Source organism: Notolepis coatsorum (genome assembly GCF_963971535.1).
Source record: "Notolepis coatsorum genome assembly, chromosome: 3".
Taxonomy (NCBI): domain Eukaryota; kingdom Metazoa; phylum Chordata; class Actinopteri; order Aulopiformes; family Paralepididae; genus Notolepis; species Notolepis coatsorum.
Genome location: NC_140167.1, coordinates 78,411,923 through 78,436,369, shown reverse-complemented (window position 1 = coordinate 78,436,369; position 24,447 = coordinate 78,411,923). Strand labels below are relative to the sequence as shown.

General features: G+C 41.5%; 1 protein-coding gene across 1 annotated transcript in view; it reads left to right on the top strand.

Moving 5' to 3' along the window:
* atp11b (ATPase phospholipid transporting 11B) overlaps nt 1–24,447 on the top strand; it is a gene marked incomplete at its 3' end in the record, with an annotated part of 109,973 nt that overhangs the window by 3,444 nt on the left and 82,082 nt on the right. Inside the window, exons 2-5 of the mRNA XM_084311257.1 lie at nt 15,407–15,517; nt 17,196–17,285; nt 21,298–21,378; nt 22,485–22,592. Of these exons, the coding sequence (XP_084167383.1) occupies nt 15,407–15,517; nt 17,196–17,285; nt 21,298–21,378; nt 22,485–22,592 (390 nt within the window). The remainder of the gene's footprint in view (nt 1–15,406; nt 15,518–17,195; nt 17,286–21,297; nt 21,379–22,484; nt 22,593–24,447) is intronic.

Below are 24,447 nucleotides of genomic sequence, written 5' to 3'. Positions count from 1 at the left end.
ACAAAATAAAAACAATGCAAATAACCCAAATAACTGGAGAAACGTGCCGTGGCTTAGGGCCGGGGCGATATGGCCTCTAAATTATATCACAATATGTTTTGGCTCTATCACGATACACGATATGTATCGCAATATTTCCTCTAAAGCACTTATAAATGCTTGATTTAACCCTTTGATGGATACAGTCATGCCAATATGATGATTATAATAGTCCCTGCAACATGTCTGCATTAAACCATGAAGATGCTTTCAAAAATAATTAAATGAAAAGTTTAAAAAAAGAGAGTAGTCTAAGAGTAGTCTACTGACACACTAATACAGAATTTTTTTTATTAACATCTAAGACAATTTATATAAAAACTCTTGGGTGCCTAAGACGTTTGCACAGTACTGTGTTTTCTATGCACTTTAGCCAAAAATACACACACACATATATGACTACTGTGAGAAAAGAATAATAATTTGTATCATCAGCTACTATGTTATTACATCCTACTGGTAAACATAACACTGTAAAGGTGTGTGTGCATCATGTGTACTAAATATATATATATATATTAGTGCTGTCAATCGATTAAAATATTTAATCTGATTAATCGCATGATTGTCCATAGTTAACTCGCGATTAATCAAAAAAAATTTCCTTAACACTTTCCGCGCCAGACCCGATGATAGTCGGGTTAACTCGCTGAACGTTCAGCGCCAGACCCGAGTATAGTCGGGTTTTGGCAGTTTTTTCTTTTATTCGATATTTCCATTCATTATCGATCCAGGGAGCCTGGTGTTATCATAGGGAATGAGTCTGAGATCCCAAAAGTGCAATACCGGCCGTATCCTACCAGGCGGCGGTATCGAGCACCCTTTGAAACTCTGTGTCTTGGGCTGTGCGTCGATTATATTGGTCCGGGCGGACTTTTCCATGTCGGGCAAGGGGAGCGGTTGTCCTGATCGGCTTGAGGAGTGTCAAATGCTCCAGATGGATGATGTATGGCGGATTATGTTGGCGACACAATCGACACCAATACTGGGACTCGCGATCAGATAATTGGAATATTCTTTTTGGGGCACATCCTAGTTAAGGTAAGGGCTATGCCTATATGATATCAATCTTGCATTGATCAAAGCATGCCTTCATTGCGATCCGAGCGTATGTGTGTAACGCTAGTCCATAACGTATTCCGTTGGTGACGATCAAAGCATAATTTTTTTTTTCAAGTTCCAAGTAATACTCTTATCAACATGAGAGTCAACAAATGCTTCCTTTATGCAGCCATTTAACACAAAATGATGACCCTCATGCATTGCAAATTTGCATCAAATTCAAAACAGAATGATGCACAAAATAACTTAAAAGAAGATAATAATTTAAAACAATGAATAAAGTGTGCATGAAATAATAGGGACTATTAGGAACTTGTTACATTCACCCACACAAGGGCTGAGGATCCACACCCTAGCCCCCCCTCTCTCTCTCACACACACACTCTCCCAGCTCTCTTTCTCTCTTGCCCCTTCCTCATCTCTCTCACCCCCCCCCTCTCTCTCTCTATCACACACACACACACACACATACACACACACACACACACACTTTGAGTCAGAAACAAACATAGTATCAATGAGAGTATCAATAATACTCTCAATAATCAATGAGTGTGAAGTCTAGTAAAAAAAGAAAAAGAAAAAAAGAAAGAAAGTTTTTCTTTCTAAAAAGTTAATCGTGAGTTACAAAAAATAATGGCGTTAATAGAATTGTCCATTAACGTGTTAATACCGCGTTAACTTGACAGCCTTAATATATATATTTACTTTTTAATTGCATGAAACATTATGAAGTATTCTCTTATGCCGCTTTTCCACTGCATGGTAGTGGAAAAGAGAGAGAGAGAGCAAGAGATACAGCCACCCCCCCCCCCCCCCCCGCGATGTATTAGGTTTGAGTTTTGAGCGTCTTGTTTGCCGTAGTTGAAGGGACGTGACACTAGGACAGGGGTGGCCAACCCGTGGCTCGCAAGTCCTTCATTCCATAAGAACGTAGAATAAACATTTATAGATTTTTTTTTTTTATGGTCCATTTTCATGTTCTTGGTATCTGATTCTAGGGACATCTATGGATCTCAGGGAATGTATTCCCAGTGTCAGAAATATTGTGTCTGTTACTAGGCTTGAGTAAATTGTAATGAACCAAAGGAGAATATCAATTCTATATATATATTTTTTGTATCTTTGACTGTGAATAACTCCATGCTAAAATTTACCAGACCTGAAAAATCTAAGCAAATTAATAAAGGGAAGATGATTAAACAGAAGGTTTTGTAGATACAGTACTGAATTCTGCCATCCGGACGCATGCAATTTGATATCAGGCCTATAAATGACCTTATTATGGCCAAGTCTCACATCTATGGATCGGGCCAAATCTCCCCTTTCCAATGGCAGAGTTAAATCTGGATTTAGTATCACCAGGTGTGATTCACAAACTGTGAATGAAATCTACTGTACGTACAGTTACTTTTTTATAATGTAAATTTCTCCCCAATTCTTCATCAGATTGCAATGCTGTTTTGTGCTAGACGTTCACAGAAAGGTAGAGAAACTAACTGTGTTCTGTTTTTATGGCAATAACATTCAGGTTTGTGGGAGATAATCCTGAAAAATAAAAGAAATAAAAAAGTAAATCCAGAAGTCAGATGATTGACAGGGGCTGGCGTGAGCTGGGTAGTGTCGTTTTTCGGAATTCGAAAGCCCATCGAAAGCCCTGGGTCTCTTCCTTCAAAAGACTACACTCACTTTTGGCTGCGCCACTTCCTCCCGTCAATACAGTATGTGCCTGTTTCCGACTCAATGCCCTGAGATTTCTATAATCTTATATTTAACTAATAAGAGTTAAAATCATTGGCAAACAAACGTAATGCTGAAAATATACACTTTGACTGCTGTTTTGACACGGTTAGGGTCTTTACTCTTGGCTACATTTGAAAAGAAAACGCAATGCAACATTAATTCATACATTCTGTAGAGATGGACTTATGGTGTGATGTCATTTGCGGTCCAGTACCGGACCGCTCAGGCTTAAAGGTGCTCCCATGGTCGAGCGGACCGTACTCTGAGCGGCCTCCGCGGAGGTCCGCACGGACACTTTGAGCTTTCATAGTCGAGCGGACCTCCGCGGATCAATTTCCTACATGTCTCGCACCAGTTTACACAATGTTTCCCACGCTGTTCAACTTCTGTCATGTCGTCGTCATCCGGTGTCAAAATAAAGAGTATGTTATCTCCGTTTCCAATATTTAGAAATAAAACTGGCAGTTTTACACACTTCATTTAGAAAAGCCATTCAAACATCTCAAGGTCCAAATGTATATGAATTGGAATGGATGACGATTAGCGATAGTAAAACAAAATTTAGCGTCATCTACCTGCCAACGTTTTACCGGACCAATCCTACCCATTTAATCATGATCCTGCCCTACTCTCACTTGGCACGGAGCGAGTGTTCAGAGTAAATGCAGATCGGCGTCAAATTAAATGCAGGTCGATGTCAACCAAAACGCAGAGCAGCGTTTTGTGTGACACCAAGTCAGCGGCGCGGACGCGGAGTCCGCTCCGTGTACGGTCCGCTCGACTATGGGAGCACCTTAAGAGGTTAACCCTGTGAGGCCCAAATAAAAAAGACATAGCGACTTCAGAGGCCAGAGGGTGGGACCTATAAACAAATGAAGGGTGCCGTGACTGAAAAAAAGGTTGAGAAACGCTGGTATATGGTGTGGCTCTTTGTGGTACCACAGTATTTTTTGTGGCTCTTATCTGACTGGTTGGCCACCCCTGCACTAGGAAGTCAGAAGTCAACAGTCAACACGGAATTGGAACCTGGACGAGCCTGATTGCCATGAAGCGATATATAGAAACTAACAGCCAATAAATGTGAAGTTATCTTTGAACCTCGGTTGTCAAGCCTCAACAATATACCCCCCCCCCCTTTCCCCACTTCGCTGTGAGTGTTTCCAGGGTTAGCGGCTAACTTAGTTACCGCCTCTCTGGGTGTGTGTGTAGTGTGTACGTGACGTAAGTTGGGCGAGTGTGTGTGAAAATGTTTTCTGTGAGACGAGAGAGGAAAGCGCTGTGCTAAAGCAAGTCTCATCTCAGCCGCGGTGGCTTAGAAACTGAAATGACAACAACATAACATCACGATATCCACAATACATTTAAAAAGTATCGTTAATGAACTGTACCCGATATTTATTTAATATCATCATATCGCCCACCCCTACCGTGGCTCCTCCTCCCTCTCAACAGGAGCTGAAACTACTGTTTGGGGTTGAGGGAGGCTGAGCACACCGCTGTGAAGGAAGGGTGCGCTGCATTTACAACACAAGACAAAATGAGAGCAACACAGCATGCGGCACAATAATCGGCAGTGTTTCCCACAGGATTTTGTGAGACTGTGGTGGGTGAACCTCGGCTCGGACCCTCTAGGGGGGTCCGGGGGCATGCTCCCCCGTAAAAATAAATGGTACATTTTAAAGTTAAATGCATCAATCTGGTGCACTTTGAGAGCAAAATAAAGAGGCTAGATCTATGATGAACTTTGTGCTCAAAACACAAAATCGACTAGACTCGGGGTTCTCAAAATTTTCAGGCCATGACCCCCAAATAACGGTGTCAGAGAGCCGCGACCCCCACTATTGTAGGAGGTTAAAAAAAATAAAATAAAAAAGATTATAATTTCTTAAAATTATATATAAATGGAAATGTATGGTTGAAACATGCAAACGTTCAAACGCACACACACTAATAAGCATTGGAGGCTTTTTTAACTAGGGCCGGACTGGGGAAATCATTCAGGTCAGGAAATATAGTGCAAAATATAGCCCCAGTCAGGCCACTTTTTAAGCAGGGGGTCTGGGGGTCCCCCACCAGGACATTTTTTGTTACAAAGACTTCATTTCCTGCATTCTGGTGCAGGCATTTTTTTTTATTTGTACCCTTTAAATGCCAGTGTTTGTGATGGCATCACAAATTATTGTTAAAAAACAGGCTAGCATATGTATGATTAGCAACAACACTGATTTTGATGGATTTTCTGTTTTTTTGTAATGTCAGATTGAAAGAAAATTAGAGGTGGGCATAGATTAATTTTTTAATCTAGATTAATCTATCTGCAATCCTGGCATTAATCTAGAAAATGGCAAAAAAAAAAAAGTCTGCTGAAGGTCTGTGTTCTACCCAAATAATGACCAGAAGTAAGTCCTTACTTTTTCTTTCCTCCTTACGTTTCTCAGGCCAGGTGGCCCATTACACCATGAGCCCATCTCCCGTTTCCAAAATGCATTACAGACTGTTTGAAAAAGCTGTTTTGCTATGATAATTGGTAATGAAATATCAAAATAATGTTCAATAAGATGCACTTGTGTTTAATATTAATTTAATGTTTTATTCAGAAATTAACACAAATAAATAATATTACCAGTACAGAACAGTACAGTAAAGTGTGGTACGTGCAAACTGATGTTTAAAATTTTATTTAATATTACATGCCGCGGTGGGTTGGTTTCAGGTTGGAATGAATATTCAGCAAGTTGGATGGTTATATGCTATGGTTGGATGGCTGGGTATCCAGCCTGAAACCAACTTAACCGTGGTAAATTAAATAAATTAAATGACATGTACCCAAGGCGAACGAGTGAAGTTCCCAGCTGGCATCGATGAAGTGTACAGTAGTAGGTAGTTATCGTTGCTGACAGATGTCCAATGGTCCCCAGTCAGTGCTACACACGCCGCCGCGGCCAACTTCTCATCTTTCACAACTTTCTCTGTGGCGTGTTGGTCATGGATTCTCCTCATGATAGTTCGCCTCGCAGGTAGTTTGTAACACGGGTCGCCTGTTGCCGCCCGGAGAAGAAGCTCGAGTCCATCATCTTCAACCACGCTGATAGGCCGGCAATTGATTGCAATCCACTGGGCTAGGAGGTTAGTTAGCTTGGCTGATAAAGCTGTGCTGATGATGGGCTTGCCTCGGTTGCACTCAAACATTGTAGTTTGACGAACACTTTTCCCCGGTGCAGCAGTGCTTGGCCCGGCGGCACCTTCCTTGCTAACATCAATTTGATGCTTTTTGCTTAGGTGATATTTGAGACTCGTGGAACTCCTACAGTAAGTAATTTGAGCTTTGCACAAAGTGCAAATCACCTTGGTCTTGTCGAGGTTTCCATCGGGAAGCTTTTTGTAAATGAAATAGCCCTGAAGCAAACCCGGCTTCACACTGCTCACAGCGTCCTCCATTGTCATGCAGCTGATGGATTGATGTTTTGATATGGTAATTATTTTCACGCATGCCCCGCTCGGACGTGTTCACGCCCCCCCCCCCCCCCCCCCCCCCCCCCCCCCCACACACACACAGAGTAGTTCGACCAGGTATACATCAGCTAATGTCCCAGACCCAACTTTGAGAAATAGATTAACGGTGTCAATTATATTATCGCGCGATAATAGTCTCGCGTTAACGCAGCACGTTAGCGCCGTTAACGGCCCAGCTCTAAAAAAAAAATACAATCTTTTATTCAACTTCAGCCCTGATCATAACACCACATATTCATTTGATAATTCTAACCCTTTAAATGCCAGTGTGTGTGATGGTATATATTTGCAATATATGAAATGCAAAGTAGATTTTTCTGGGGGGGGATTATTACAGGCTAGCATGTGTCAATGATTAGCAACAACAGTTTTTTGTAAGGGTCCCGCCTCCACCAATCACATGCGGCTCCCTTTGTGTGTGTGTGAGAGCAAGAGAGAGAGATAGTTCTCCAACTTGTGTGAGTTGCAGTAATCTCCTGGTTGTTCCCCACCTAGGTTATCTAACTATTGCGCTGCTGCATCTAGAAACACTGGCCTGGCCTGCTTCTAAGTTCAGTGGCCTGACTGCAAGATATATATATATATTTTTTTAAATCATCTGGCGACCCCCCTGCGGCTACTACTACTACTGCCAATACTACTGATACATCCCTATTGGCAAACTTTAATTAAAAAAATATATTTTCGTTCATTATAAAACTGGCGGGACTAATTACAATGTGGTAATTAATGGGAAACACTGATAGCTTTATCTTGATTATCTTGTTTTCATGATCGTGGGATGACAACATCCTTATTGAAATTGAAACTCGATGAATTGCCCAGACCTAGTAAATGATGTCATGAGACAAACTGATCATCGCTAAAGAAACAAAACCAAATCTGTGTTGAGTTAGAAGGCTTTAAATCATTAGTCTCAACTGAATGTGAATAGTTTGCAGGTTGAGTGTGGATTTGATCACTTAGTTCTGTCAGCACATCTTAATTTATATCTAATATCCTACTGGAGTGGTTTGTTGAACCTGTGTGACTTGTGTCTGTAGTTCACTAGAGGTCTGGTCTCCTCTGAGTGATAATAGTGTCTGTAGTTCACTAGAGGTCTGCTCTCCTCTGGGTGATAATAGTGTCTGTAGTTCACTAGAGGTCTGCTCTCCTCTGGGTGATAATAGTGTTTGTAGTTCACTAGAGGTCTGTTCTCCTCTGTATGATAATAGTGTCTGTAGTTCACTAGATGTCTGTAGTTCCAGGGCTCTACGCTAACTTTTCCCCCAAGGAGCACATGTGCTCCTAAATGAAAACATTTAGGAGCACACAAAGAAATGTAGGAGCACACAAAGAAATGTAGGAGCTAGGGCAAATTTTTCAAAATCGTCCTAAATCATTAATTCGAATTAATCGAAATATCGATTAATCGCCCAGCCCTAACAGGAACCAAACAATATTTTCTTTTATGCCTTACAACAAGCGCTGCATGGGTAAGGCTAAGAGAATAATCAAAGACCCCAGCCACCCAAACAACTGCCTCTTTGAACTGTTGCGGTCAGGCAAGCGATACCGGAGTCTCATTGCAAGCACAGAGAGACTCAGAAGGAGCTTTTATCCCCAGGCCATCAGGATGCTCAATGAACAATAACAAACCATCAAATACACCCACAGCACACACATCCACACGCACACACTCACTTTAAATAAACAACACACTGTACACTGTAGCACCCACTTTAGACACTAACACACTTTATATTTATTGGTAAGGAGATTTGCAGATGAATCTCATGCACCTCATTGCACCTCACCACCAGGGTTTGAAATTAACACGGGCTTGGGGCAAAATGCCCGTGAAAATGGACAAAATGCCCTCGAAAATCAGTTAAGGGGGGCACAAAATGCCCCAGACAGTTTACTAATTATATATATATTCTGTTGAAGTTCGACATATTTAAATATCTCCGGTCATAATGTCCTGTGAGAATGATTCCCTCACAACCTGTGTTTTGCTGATGAGAATGGCGGTGCGGCAGCTTGGTGCTGGATTAGCGAGAGGCGTGCAGCTGCGGAGCCGCAGAGCTCACAGTTGTGCCCGCACAGTGCAGTACTCCAATTCAGCCATTGGCAATTCAGCCATTGGGTGGGTGGCGCTGCTGAGCGGTCCCCAGACCGGACCTGATAGCGCCGCTGGCTCTGCGGCTCTGCAGCTCTGCAGTTGCATACTATTGGGACTTTAAAAACATAGCCATTAACATTACATAGGCCTACACACATCTTGCCATAGCATTAGCAGTTTGTACAACACAACGCACGTTTTAACTATAATAGCCCGCTAGCTAATACAGTCAATGAAATGTTGCCGTAGCTACTAGCTAGCAGAGGAGGAAATGGGAGTCTGAGAGGCGGAGTGTTTAAAGACAATGATAGGCGTTTATTCAACATCCAAGAAGGCTAACATACAACTGTGTTTTACTAACTCCAACCGGGACTATTGCCGCTTTCCCACTGCATGCCATCACCTCCTAACGTTGGCGGAGCGCGTTGATAACATTGCCTGAGCTGGCGGTCCGTGACACTAAAATGTCCGTGGGGACCCGGCGCCAACCCATAGATAGTTCCAACTCACCGAATTACGTAATCCACCACAGTTGCACTCAATATTTAAATAATGTTAGTCTAAATAAATGTAGACAGATACATAATAATTTCAAGCAGAAAACAATGAGCTAACGAATTCCGTTATATTGGACATTTGTATTCATTATATCAAGCGAAGAACTGAGAAATTTGGCAGAGAGAGACGGCAACATTATCGTGGGTTTGCGTGATGACTCCACCTCCCAACGACTTGGTGCTGGTCATAATGTCCTGTGAAAATAATTCCCTCTAAGCACAATTCGATTATTTGAATTGTATTAAAATAGGCTAAAATTAAATAGCCTATGCGATGAACGAAACAATCATTACATTTGTTTCATCGTTGCTTCACCAAGCAGCCGGTCTAATAATGACATCGCTGTTGTCAGCGCGAGCTGGCTGCTGCAAGATTTACGTGAAGCATCCATCTGCAGACACACAGAGCAGCGGTGTTTTTAGGTCCGGTCTGGGGACCGCTCAGCAGCGCCCCCCACCCAACAGCTGAATTGCCAATGGCTGAATTGGAGTACTGCACCTTGCCGGCAAAGTTGGTGGGTTCTGTGTGTCTGCAGATGGATGCTTCATGTAAATCTTGCAGCAGCCAGCTCGCGCTGACAACAGCGATGTCATTATTAGACCGGCTGCTTGGTGAAGCAACGATGAAACAAATGTAATGATTGTTTCGTTCATCGCATAGGCTATTTAATTTTAGCCTATTTTAATACAATTCAAATAATCTAATTGTGTTTAGAGGGAATTATTTTCACCGGACATTATGACCGGAGAGATTAAATATGTCGGACTTCAACAGATTTTGACGGTCAAATACCGGTAATTACCGGCTAACGGAACCGCGTGCGTGTGCATACTAAGGGACAAACATCTGTGCAATAGCACATACCACCGAAATCACACATTGGCCCATGCCTACTATACGCAAAGGATATCGGTTGTCCAGCTGCTTTTGTATGTTGTAGTGTTGTCACAATAGCAACAGTTTGACTTCGATACCGATAGGAAAGGTAATGGATTATATTATTAGATGACAGAACATGGAAAATTCTTTATACAATTCTTTAATTAATTAATTAAATTAATATGTTGATGCTGTTGATGCGTAAATAATCAAAAATAATAAAATGATTCGGTTACAGCTGCTGAGCTATATACTATAGCTAATAGGGATGTCCCGATCGCCTTTTTTTGCTTCCGATCCGATCCCGATCATGTGATTTTAAATATCTATTGATCCGATCGTTTCCGATCCGATCTTTCACATTAGTAATCAATTTTGACGCATTTTTGTCAGAAACTGGCAGAGCGAGACAAGCCCATCTGTTGCCTATAGTCCGGGGCGCGAGCGCGGAGGCTTTTGTTATTACATTCACCCTGAGAAATGTGCTTCTGCTTCATATGAGAAATATTAAAAGTTTCAATATATGTTTGCACATTAGTATACATTCAGTGTTCGACTTACGTAATGGTCCATTCTGGTCTGAAACGCCGACGATAATCCTCAGTCACGTTATCCTCCAGGTGAAAAGTTAGTCTGAAAACTTCGCCTCCAGCCTGTCCTCCTTGCAAACATTGCAACTGGCTTGACTTTCTATTTTAAAATGCTTAGTTCCAAATAGGCCTGCCGCGATAAGCAATAAATCGATTAATTGCCGCGATAATTAAAATTAATGCAATGATTTTGACGGGCGCGATTAATTGCTATTTGCGCGTTTGTTTTAATGAGGCGGAACCAGTGCCCCTTGTCAGTCACTGTCCGTGTGGGGGGCCGCTGGCCTTACTACAGAGCACAGCACGGGAGCTCCGTGGGGCAGTAGCAACGCCACATATAGCTTAACTACATTTCTCAATGGTGTTGCTCCTTTTAACCAAGTAGCATTATTTATAGTGTAACGTTAGCTATTTTTAGACCCAAGTAGTTACTCGCTACTGCCCGGAGAAACTGGACTGCTAAATAAAGATGAAAGATCGAGTGTTGATTCTCATTCAATGCTAACAACATTAGCTAAATAGCTAACAAACGAAATACAACGTATAGCATAGCTACAACACAGAATAACGTTAATACAATTACATGCATCATTGTTTACAATGAACGGGTGGGGCTAGTCAAAGGACTGGACACGGGGACAAGTTAAACATGAATTCATTTATTATAGCGTAGTAGGTAGTTTCGAGTCGTGCTGCAGTGCCTACGCACCACAGCTATTCTATTATATACTGCTTTGACGCTTCCTCCTCATCGTTGATTGCCTGTAGTAGCTGCATCTAACGTTAGTAGCTAACGTTAAAACTAACCTAAAGTTAGTTGTTCACCAACAATCTCAATATTTGTTTTATCATTAGCTCAAAAACACAGAACCGGACGAGACAAGTTGGCCGCTCATAGGTGCCGCTAGGATAATAACAACAATACTTCCGGTCCGGTCGGTGGGCTTCAAAATAAAAGTCTAAAACACCGGAAAAGACGGAGCGGTGGGCTTCAAAATAAAAGTTTTGGGAAATAAATGTCTCAAAAAAAAATTCTCTAACCGGTTGCAATAATATCGCTTATCGCGATATTTTCGGGGGCAATTAATCGCCCAGCAAAATGTGTTATCGTGGCAGGCCTAGTTCCAAACCTCTGACATTAAGTCTAGCTGCTCAAGTCAGTGGATATTAACCGTGTTTCGGGAGCGACGTGTTGTACTGTTGTTGTGATGTGGAGCGTGTAGCGTGTAGCCGGTCTAAATTAAAGGCAATGTGTTTGTTGCAACGGTGTAAATTAAAGGGGAATGTGTTTGTTGTGGACAATTATTCTGCTCTGTGTGACAATAAATACATTAATGATGATATATTATATGTAATTTAAAACCAAAACTAAGGCCTCCGTATGAGTTTAAGACGTGGACATGGTCATGTTTGTTGAATAAAATGTTTCTTTTTTTGACTGCCGATTTTTATTATAATTTTTTCCCGATCCCCGATCCTCTGAAAAGCACGTGATCGACGCCGATCCCGATCACGTGATCGGATCGGGACATCCCTAATAGCTAATGTCCATCAATATCTTCCTTTTGAATGAAATATGTTCAGGAATCAGGATTGTTAGCAGAGAGAGAGAGAGACTCAGCCCCCCCTCCCTCACTATTGGATGCCTCTGAGCGTTCGCAGGGATAGCTTAGTTAAACAGCGTGACTCGCAAGAGGAATTGTCACATAGCTGTCGAATGCAGGGCTGAATAGCTAGATGTCATATGGCTAGGGATGGGTACCGAATTCGGTACTTTTTAAAGGTACTTACCGAAACACGTCTGTACTACCGAGTATCGATTCACGTGAGATACCGTTTACATTTTATTTATTTTTTTAATTCTTTACACTTCTTTATTTTTTTTAATGTTTTTAACTTTTTTCTTTTCATGTCAACGTTCACACGCACAATATACGCTTACCTAGGATTTTACTTGATTCAACAACAAAGCAGTCGGGGCAATGGCAAGCCGAAAACTGTCAAAAATGTGGTTATTTGAAGTTTGGATATATATATTTTTTTACAACTGAGGTAGGTAGATTACATTTTTAGAGACTAAAGTACAGAAAAAAGGTACCGTTGGGTACCGGTATCGATTCACAGGTACCGGTACCATATCGGTTCAAATGTGAACGGTACCCATCCCTACATATGGCGCTTTTCCACTGGATGGTACCTACTCGACTCTACTCTACTGTACTCTGCCTTTTCGGTTTTCCATTGGCAAAATGTACAGATGGTACCTGGCTGGTACTTTCTTTTGTACCAGCTCTGTCGAGGTTCCACGAGGGTAGAAGCGATACCAAAAAGTGACGTACAGACCACTGATAGAATCGTCTCTATGTTATCATTGCGCTACACAGGGGACGTCCTGCACAAACACAAACCCGCCATCTTTAAATAGCCTTGTGGCTACTAAACATTAGCAGCATTCATTATTTGTTTGCAGCAAGAACAAAGTGCAATAAACAAAAAAGGATACATTCACTGTGTATTCTGCCTCATTTAATGATGAAACAAAACCAACAGCAACACAATTTACCACCAAGAACAAAGAGTTTAGTCTCACAAAAAGATAGCACATTTTGTTAGCTTATGTGCATTATAACCATTAGCATTGCGGCTAGCGTATTTTAGCTAATAAGGCACTGGTTTCATAGCTTCATAGCTAGCTTCGATATGTGTGTGTGTGTGTCGCATTGAAGATGATGTCATGGCGTTCGTGCTATAATGACCAGCTACACTGCACTGGAAAATGAACAAAGTACCAGGTACCAAAAGCGTGTAGAGTCGAGTAGGTACTGTACTATGCAGTGGAAAAGCTGCAATGGCTTCTGAAATTGAAGGTCCGCACTGCTCTGTGTCTATTATGAAATTACAATTGCACATTGACACACCCACTATGCAAAGCTAGTACCGGTACTCACTGTACTCCTAAATAATTTTTCCGGTTCACACAAATCTGTTTTTAGGGGCAAATGCGAGTGAAATGGTCGCACTGTAGAGCCCTGAATTCACTAGAGGTCTGCTCTCCTCTGGGTGATAATAGTGTCTGTGGTTCACTAGAGGTCTGCTCTCCTCTGGGTGATAATAGTGTCTGTGGTTCACTAGAGGTCTGCTCTCCTCTGGGTGATAATAGTGTCTGTGGTTCACTAGAGGTCTGGTCTCCTCTGGGTGATAATAGTGTCTGTGGTTCACTAGAGGTCTGCTCTCCTCTGGGTGATAATAGTGTCTGTGGTTCACTAGAGGTCTGCTCTCCTCTGGGTGATAATAGTGTCTGTAGTTCACTAGAGGTCTGCTCTCCTCTGAGTGATAATAGTATTTGTAGTTCACTAGATGTCTGCTCTCCTCTGAATGATAATAGTGTCTGTAGTTCACTAGAGGTCTGCTCTCCTCTGGGTGATACTAGTGTCTGTAGTTCACTAGAGGTCTGCTCTTCTCTGGGTAATAATAGTGTATGTAGTTCACTAGAGGTCTGTTCTCCTCTGGATAATGGAATGTACATGGGATGGTAGTACCGACGAAATTCGGTTGGTACCCTTAAAAGTACAGAGTTCAGTACCTAACCCAATGGCAAGTCTAAGTAAGAAAGGGCAAAATGCGACCAGTCATCTGCTGCTCTCAGTCTTTCAGTAAAGTGAAGACAGAGTGTCTCTTTCGACATGATGCTGTCAAGTCTGTTTCAGTAAAGTGAAGACAGAGTGTCTCTTTTGACATAATGCTGGTGTGTGTGTGAGTGTTGGCTCTGTGTGTGAGTGTTGTCTGTGTGTTTTGGTGTGTGTGTGTGTGTGTGTGAGTGTTATCTGTGTTTTGGTATGTGTGAGTTAGGGGTGGACGGTATAAACGGTATAGAAAGTACACCAGTATGAATTTACGCTACGGTAAGGATTTTGACTATACCTTTTAACCAGTAGAGCAGCTCTAACGTAGCAATGACGTAACCACACAGAGGCTCCAGAACGGAGTCCTTCCTCTTCATTCACAAGTAATTAGCTATCTTCTTCAGCTCTCTCGCTGTCCTTCTCCCCATTTATCTAACCTTACAGGGATGCACACTTGTTATGTTGTTTTGTTATGGCAACAGTGAATAATTTGACATCCTGGCTGGGTTGATGCAAGGGGACACCCTTGCCCCCTTCCTCTTCGTCATAGTCCTCGACTATGTGCTCATCAATGGACGGGAGCAGGAACTTGGTCTCACACTAACTCCAAGGAGATCGAGACAACACCCCACCGTAGTCCTAACAGACATGGATTACGCGGACGACATCAGCCTGCTCTCTGACCACGTAGAGCAGGCACAGGAACTCCTGTGCAGAGTGAAGACGGAGTGCACCAAGGTTGGCCTTATAGTTGGGTCATCTGTGGCACTTCCGTGACCGCGGAGAGCGAAGGTCCGTTTCTCAATGGATTTGTCATCTAGGCAGGTTAATAAACAAATTTAGCCGGGGTGTATTTTTTAAAAAGGCGGGGGAAATTTGTGAGAGACCAAAATCCAAAATGGCTGCCGTGGAAATGAACTTTTTAATGGTTTGACCTACAATGATGCACAATACATGGTTTGAGAGCTTATTTTGGTCAAGGAATACATATTTGGTGTTTATATAATGATTTGACCTATTGTTGACCTTCAAATCATGCAAGATGGCTGCCAATGTTGAGCTCCAAAAGGGATTATTTAAAAAAAATCGCCACAGAGCCTTCATATTAGGCTCTAATGAAAGCTCTGCTCATGATGAGTTGAATAATATACAGTATTATTGTGTATTGTTGTTGAGAACAGTTGTTTCTCATTCTGTAAAAGCTGAGTCCATCCTTGCTTTAGCTTTGAGTTCAGATTCATAGTTGTTCTCTCTCTCTCTCTCGCTCTCTCTCGCTCTCGCTCTCGCTCTCTCAGGGCTTAGACCCTCCCCACCAGAGTGACACCAGGACGGTGTATGTGGCCAACAGGTTCCCTCAGCACTACATACCACAACGCTTCACCGACAACAGAATCATCTCATCCAAGGTATACAAACAGACGGATGGACAGACGGACGGACAGACAGACAGACAGACAGACAGACATGAAATGTTTTAGATTGGTCAGAAAGGTTCAATGCTTCTAAACAGCTTGGTTTTCCCCATCAATGATGATGATGATGATTGATTGAAACCTATTTTATTCTCAAAAAGGGACATCGATGCTCTCATTTGCAATACTGTCAAGATCACAAATGCAGTTCAAAACACTTAGAAAAGAGATTAAATACATTTGCGATTTAAGATATGGATTAAAAATGTAAATTAAAAACAGTTACACATTGGTTGCCAACGAGATTTATCGTTATTGGCCGCCATGCGTTGGTTGCCAATAACGAGATTTCTCGTTATTTAATCGTTATTTCACATCATTGGATTGGAATGAGTGAAAAAGTGCATCAGAGAAAAACTCCGGTCCAGGGTTTTCCCATCTCTGGCAAGCAGTGTCTGTTACCAGATTCACTGGCGAGGCTCGGAGCAGCTTTCGATTATGCGTTTCGGACTATAACGTTGGATCAATAAATGCGATCAATATTTGGAATGGCGATCAGGAATTGGATTCATCTTTTTGCAGAATATCTGATCTGAGGTAAGGAATCTATGTTACCAGTTTTGGGTTAATCAGAGTTGTTTTTCACAGCGTTTACAACGTGTGTGTGTGGCGTTAGGCGCTGAGCGCGGCACGAATAAATGATTTTTCAGCCCGCTTTTGTATCGTGCATAAGAACACAAATACTCTCGATAATCTAGCATTTATTTGAAAACTATTCATAAATCAGCCAGAAAATGACAACGTGTTTTGTGTATTCCAGTAAAGGGCGATTATCGCGGATTTCTCTGGAATTACTAGAAATCTCAAACTATACTCGTATTCAAAACTGTATAAAACGGAAATGTACTGATGAAAAAACAATACGTTTCGTACATGTTGACTGCAAGCAAGTCATTGATAAGCGACGGGTGTATTAGACACATAGCCATAATTTAAGATATAGTTTAATTGCTCGCAAATGTGCTTGTCCTCCCATTGATTAACGTGCTGGCATCCAAGCGATACATCGTCATATCCGGCTGGCAACCAATGTGTTAAGGTAGGGAGGTTTGTGATCATGTTTTTAATTAAAAACAGTTACATACTGAGGTATGGAGGTTTGTGATCATGTTTTAAATTAAAAACAGTTACACACGGAGGTAGGGAGGTTTGTGATAATTTTTTTAATTAAAAACAGTTACATACTGAGGTAGGGAGGTTTGTGATCATGTTTTAAATTAAAAACAGTTACATACTGAGGTAGGGAGGTTTGTGATCATGTTTGAAATGAAAAAACAAGACAATTCAGATCCAGTGCAGAGCTAGCTTGGTGCCTTCAGATCCAGTGCAGAGCTAGCTTGGTGCCTTCAGACCCAGTGCAGAGCTAGCTTGGTGCTAGCTTGGACCATCCCTAATATTAATCTCTCTCTCTCTCTCTCTCTCTCTCTCTCTCTCTCTCTCTCTCTCTCTCTCTCTCTCTCTCTCTCTCTCTCTCTCTCTCTCTCTCTCTCTCTCTCTCTCTCTCTCTCTCTCTCTCTCTCTCTCTCTCTCTCTCTCTCTCTCTCTCTCTCTCTCTCTCTGTTGTCTATGTTGCTCTCTCTCTGTTATCTATGTATTTTTCTCTCTCTCCCAGTACACTGTATGGAACTTTGTACCTAAGAATCTGTTTGAACAGTTCAGAAGAATCGCTAACTTCTACTTCCTGATAATCTTTCTTGTCCAGGTAACTAACACACACACACACACACACACACACACACACACACACACACACACACACACACACACACACACACACACACACACACACACACACACACACACACACACACACACACACTTGTCTGTCTGTCTGTCTGTCTGTCTGCTGTCTGCTGTCTGTATATCAAAGATGAAAAACCTCATGAGATTAGTTATGGGAATTCTGGCTCTTTTTAGAGAGCCGGTTCTTTTTTTTTGTTGCTTAAATTAATTTATTACCAAAAGATATGTACAATTATGTGTAAAATGTATGTAAAAAACATAAATTATATCAAATGTTTATAATTTATATAGTTTTATTTACATACTCAACACGAAGCAGAGTGCTTCAGTCATTTATGAGATCAACATTATCTGCAGTTTCAGGGGCGGTGCGCACGGGGGGGGGGACCAGACTGAAACAAGGTGGACTGGCACCTTTACAGTGACAACAGTAGAGAACAAGATGAAGGATGGACTGGCACCTTTGCACTCGTCTACCGGATCGGGCTGCATTTTTCACCAATCGTCCTATACACCGTTCGAAAGTTGAATTTGACGTCTTTCGATCGCCACCAATTGCATGCTTCGGGTATCGAGTTACAAGACGATATATCCGGCGAACGTCATTTGACAGGCCGCTCCGTCAAATAACCACGTCCGGTTCTGAATGGTCTAGAACTGACCAATCACCGCTGATGGCGAAAATGATTGATCACCATTGTAGCCAACGAGCGTCCGCTCCGAAAGATACCATAGACGGGCGGGTGAGAGTGGGGGACGAAGTTGACGAAGAAGTCCGTTGTTGTGACTCAAGGGTCAGAATGAATGGAAGTCGACGGCCATTTTGAATAATCACGATATATTTTTACCGGTACGCACATTACAAAAACCTTTCTCAAGCTCTCCATTTTTTTATGGATTTTTATAAAATTTTGACCTGTACTACATAAGACTTCAGGCTATGGAACTGCAGTGTTATCCACTACCTTTATGCTGGAATTTAAAAACAGGAATCTGGCTACCACTAAACAGAAATGTGAGTACACACAACCTTTACTTCAGCGTGTTCAAATCTCTGTTACTCTATTTTGTTAGCACTCAGTGATTTATCTTTTTTGCTTTAGCAACTTCAGAATGTTACCTTTCAAAAGAGACTAGGCTCATGCATGTGCTATAAGTATAAAGCTAAGCTTTGCCAAAAAAGTATGCAGTCGTCAAAAAGAAAAATGGGCCAGTTTTGGGGGTAATGCTTAAGAGGTTAAAGCCTCTAACTGATCATTAGCTTAAACTATCTGAAATCCTGGTCAGGTTTTCATGAATTGTAATTGTATATGGAAATAACCAGGGATGGCACGGTATCGGTCCGATACTGGCAAAATTCACATGATTGGATATCGTAAAAACAGGAAGTATCACGTGAACAGTATTAGCGCGACAACGACGTTAGCTAAACGTGAGTCAGCTTGTTAGCAGCGCGTCGCAATCTTGTCAGCTGTGTGGAGTTATTTTAAAGGAACACTCCAACATTTTGGGAAATTAGCTTATTTGGCATCTACCCTGGAGTTAGACAAGAAGATGCATACCTTTTTCTTCTCTGTGCATGCAGTAGGAGTAGGAAGACATTGGGAACTAGGCTAATGGAGGAACCTACTTCCAGTGACTGACGCTAAGCTAGGCTAACGGTGCGCGTCTTCCTATTCCTACTGCATGCACAGAGAAGAAAAAGGTATGTATCTTAAGACTCCAACATTTTGGGAACCCTGGAGTTAGACAAGAAGATACATACCTTTTTCTTCTCTGTGCATGCAGTAGGAGTAGGAAGACGTTGGGAACTAGGCTAATGGAGGAACCTACTTCCAATGACTGACGCTAAGCTAGGCTAACGGTGCTCGTCTTCCTACTCCTACTGCATGCACAGAGAAGAAAGGGGTATGTATCTTCTTGTCTAACTCCAGGGTAGATGGCAAATAAGCTAATTTCCCAAAATATTAGATTGTTCCTTTAAGCTCAAAGAAGAAAAAGGCAAAACAGCCGCAACAACGCAAGTATTTCTAGAGGTGGAAGCAACACTGGAAACTTCAACACCACAAACGTAATTACACACTTGGAATGCAAACGGAGTATGCCGAGTTCATACGTGCAACGACTGTCAAGAGGAAACGTTTGCATCGCTGGAAACCATTCAGAAGCACGAGAAACTCCCTGCAGACAGTAACAAAGCAAAGCTGATAACCCAGAATAATAACCACATTTAGTGTGCTGGACGACCAGCCCCTTTCTGTCCCGACAGTCCGTATTAAGTGATGTTGTGTTTCTTTTTCAAATATAGCCAAGAGTAAAGACCCTAACACTATCAAAACAGCAGTCAAAGTGTATATTTTCAGCACTACTAGTAGTGTGTCTGGTTCCAGTTATTGTTGCTTGGTTTCAGGGGCGTCGTTCTGGTATGGCAAGGTATGGCACTCGCCATACTTTGGCAATTTCTTTTCTTCTTTTTAATAATCTTTTTTTTATATATATAATTGCAATTTTTTATGTTGATTTAGAATTCGAATGTCAACATTATGAACGAAGTTTCGAACTATTCGGTACAGCCCTAGCATGTTTTGATATTGTCAATTATCTCACTTTTACTAGGTGACTTTTACTGTGACTAACTGAAATATGCCACAAAAAAAAGGGAAAATGGACATAGGGACGTTTTTTAATCAAAGGGCAGCAGAGACAAGTGATACAGGGACACAGGTAAGGTCTTACAATGGCTTAGTGATTATAACAGTGCAGTTCAGCATTCAGTAACCCATACTTTTTGTGAATGTGTTTTTGATACTACATTCTGTTTAATACACACCTCAAAACCGTACCTAAGGAAAATTGGCTCAATTGCAAGAAAAATAATTAGTGCTGTCAGGCGATTAAACAAATTAATCTAATTAATTACAGGATTTGTAATTAATTAATCTAATTAATCGCATTTTAATCGCATAACCATTTTATGCCTGATATAATCATATTTCAAATTGCATGTATCCGGATGGCAGAATTCAGTACTGTATCTACAAAACTTTCTGTTTAATCATCTTCCATCTATTAATTTGCTTTGATTTTTCAGGTCTGGTCAATTTGAGCATAGTGTTATTCACAGCCAAAGATAAAAAAAAAATTATTTATATTCTTCTTTGGTTCATTACAATTTACTCAAGCCTAGTAACAGATACAGTATTTCTGACACTGGGAATACATTCCCTGAGATCCATAGATGTCCCTAGAATCAGATACAGTACCAAGAACATGCAAATGGACCATATAAAAAAAAATCTGTAAATGTGTATTCTACGTTATTTTTTTTATTTTTTTTTGTAATACATTTTGAGTTAATTTTCATAACGCGATAATTTGCTGTGTAATTAATTAATCTAATTAACGCGATAAACTGACAGCCCTAAAAAGAATAGACAGTTATGATATTACATTCTGCATAATTCGTATGCAAAATATTGTGGTTCCCTGCTTTAGTCTGTTGACACATTTCTATACTAAAAATGCTTGTGTAGTCCTGTGTCATACCTAAATGTTATATAACTGAATTGTATAGAAACAACTCACCAAAAGTGACTATTGCACAACTGATTTGACAAAAAAATCCACGAGGGGGACACACACCCCCCCTCCCTCCTCGCCATACCTTGCCTTTTACTGAAACGACGCCACTGATTGGTTTCATCATAGGGAGGAAACTCTCTCTCTCTCTCTCTCTCTCTCTCTCTCTCTCTCTCTCTCTCTCTCTCTCTCTCTCTCTCTCTCGGTCTATGTCTCTCTGTCTGTCTCTCTCCCCCTCCATCTCTCTGTGTCTCTGTCTCTCTCTGTCTCTTTCTTTCTCTCTCTCTGTCTCTCTCTCACACCTTTCTGACCACTGTGTTTTACATTCATATCACAACAATACAGAAGGATTGTCTGATTACTATATGAATCTTCTCTCTCTCTCTCTCTAGTTGATGATAGATACTCCTACTTCTCCAGTCACCAGTGGTCTTCCTCTGTTCTTCGTCATCACTGTAACCGCCATCAAACAGGTGAGCCACACACACATCTGTCTACTTCCTGTTTGAGCAGGAAGTTACATGGTACACACTAGGGCTGACCCCTATTAATCGATTAGTCGACTAATTGGTCGAAAGGAGCCGTAGTCGACTGGCCAACCTCTTAGTCGAATATAATAATTTAAAAAAAATGTATATATATTAATATTTTTTATTTTTTATTCTTTTTTTATCATTCTTTCCAAAAGAAAAGAGGCCTAGAAGCGTGGCTAACGCTAATGGCATGCATACCAGAGGCTAACTGCCTACGAAAACAGGCACAGAGGCACTGAAAGAGGATTTCACCCATCTAATGAACACACTAGACTAGACAAATATCAAGATGTATCCATCAGTCGACTCCTTCAGACATTAAGCACCCCCCACAGCCCAAATGGAATTATAAAAAAAAAAAAAAAATAATAATAATATTTATATATATATAAATATATTTTTTTTTTAGTCGACCAATAGTCGACTAACGGCACATTTTTGCCAATCCTAGTCGACCATCCAAATCCTTAGTCGGGGACAGCCCTAGTACACACACACTCTCCTGCTATAGAAGTGTATAGACCACCGCAACACTTCCGGGATTCTGAAATCGGGGAGGAGATAGCGGGGGGAGTATATGAATGAATGTGGATGAGAGCCTTGATGTAAGTGGTTGCAGCTACGGCTGTGGGGGTGCTAAAGACATGATCGAATAGACTTTTATGCGCCTGAGTTTCCTCGGCGACCCATTCCTAATCTATCAGAACTAAATCGGCCGAGATCAAGTCCCTTTTCCAGCACCTACTGAATGATGTTTCTGAGAGGTGTGTGTCAGGGTGTGAAGTCAGGAAGTCAGGGTCCGGTCCTCTTCACCATTTATATTAACCCTTTCACTGCCACATGACAGAAGGTTAACCCTTTCAACCCCACAACCCGGTCGCCGTCGGTTGTGTGATAGTAAAGGGTTAACCTTCTGGATGTCGTGTGGCAGTGAAAGGGTTAACCTTCTGTGTATTATCGCAGTGAAAGGGTTAACCGTTTGGTAGTGCGGCAGTGAAAGGGTTAAGCTGATGACACTGTGTGACATTGGTTGTCCTCTCTCCCAGGGCTATGAGGATTGGCTGAGACATAAAGCAGACAACGAGGTGAATGGAGCTCCAGTGTTCGTGGTCCGCAGTGGAAGTCTGGTTCAAACCAGGTCCAAGAACATCAGGGTAACATACTACTATACTACTATAATACTGTTACCATAATAATAATAATAATAATAATAATAATAATAATAATAATAATTATAATAATTATAATAATAATAATAATAATAATAATAATAATAATAATAATAATAATAATAATGACTTGGATTTATATAGCGCTCTTCACTGACCCAGAGGCCTGTACGTTAATGCCAAGCAAGCAGTGCAAAAATGCTTCCGCATTCGTCACCGCACGCTAGTGCGGTAAAGCGCCCTTCTTTTCAGACAAATGCTACCGTGCGTGCACCGGCGGCGGCGTGCTCGCTCAGGTGCGTGCGTGCGCCGGCGTGCTCGCGCGAGGTGCCCGCGCATGCGACACGAGCGGAGCTCAATATATATAAGTCACCGCCCCTTATTCAGTATCTAGCAAATAGCTCAATTGGCAAGGACACATGGCTGTGGATCCTATGGCTTGTTTGCTGGCGAGTTCGAATCCCATGGAAAATATTTTTTAACGTGATTTTTTTTTAACGTGTATTCTTTCGCCGATTAAGGTTAGGCATTGTTTCGGAGTTGGTTAAGGTTAGAACGGTTAAGTTTAGGCGCTGTTAAGGAGCTGGTTAAGGTTAGAGTTTGTCAAAGAGAATGGCAATATAATTTCTAAGGTTAAGGTTAAGGTTAGGCATTGTTTCGGAGTTGGTTAAGGTTAGAACGGTTAAGTTTAGGCGTTGTTAAGGAGCTGGTTAAGGTTAGAGTTTGTCAAAGAGAATGGCAATAGACAGCCTATTTCCGCGCGACCTGGGCGCTGGGCGGCGGAAAATGAAAGGCGCATTACTGCATGCCACTACGGTAAATTTTTGCACTGCTTGCTTGGCATAAAGCTACACGCGACCCAGAGCGCTTCACAGAGTCCATTATTCGTTCATACACAGTCATACCGGTGGTGGTAAGCTACAATTGCAGCCAGAGCTGCCCTGAGGCAGACTCACGGAAGCGTGGCGAATAATCATCGCCTACGGCCCCTCCGACCACCACCAACATTCATTCACATGCATACACAATCATACGAGGCAAGTAGGTTAAGTGTCTTGCCCAAGGACACAACGGCGATGGGATGGACATGGGCTTGAGCGGGATTCGAACCACCAACCCTTCGATCATTGGATGACCCGCTCTACCCCTGAGCCAAAGCCGCCCCACTACTATACTATACCATAGAGCAGGGTAAAATACTACTATACTACTACTATAATACTGTTACCATAATAATATATACTATACCATAGAGCAGGGTAAAATACTACTATACTACTACACTAATATACTACTATAATAAGGTTACCATAATAATATATACTATACCATAGAGCAGGGTAGACTACTACTATACTACTACACTAATATACTACTAATTCCTCTAATAGTAACCGGTATTCAATTAAAAACCGGGTCTCTATTAATGACCGGGTGCGCTGTTGAGTAATTATAAGCCGGCCTCCTAATACAAGCCGGGTATATTTTGTTATTGTTGTTATATGCTGGCCTGGCTGTGCAGTAAATACCATATAATGGTATGGTGTTAATGTTTACCAAGAGAGTAAGCCTACCTCAGAATTGTATAAAACAAAGTTATTATTATTATTATTATACCAGTATTGTGATTGCACTATTTTACTTTATTTTACTTTTTTTGACCACCTGTAATTGCACTGTTTACTACCGTATTTCATACAGTACTTGGTTTCAATAAATGAACCCAGTACATTTTACTGGGTTCAAACTGACACAAAATGTTGATTTATTCATTATGATCCGTTTGAAAATTTGAATTATAGGCCTCTCTCTTATACATGCCTCCTCCTAATACAAGCCT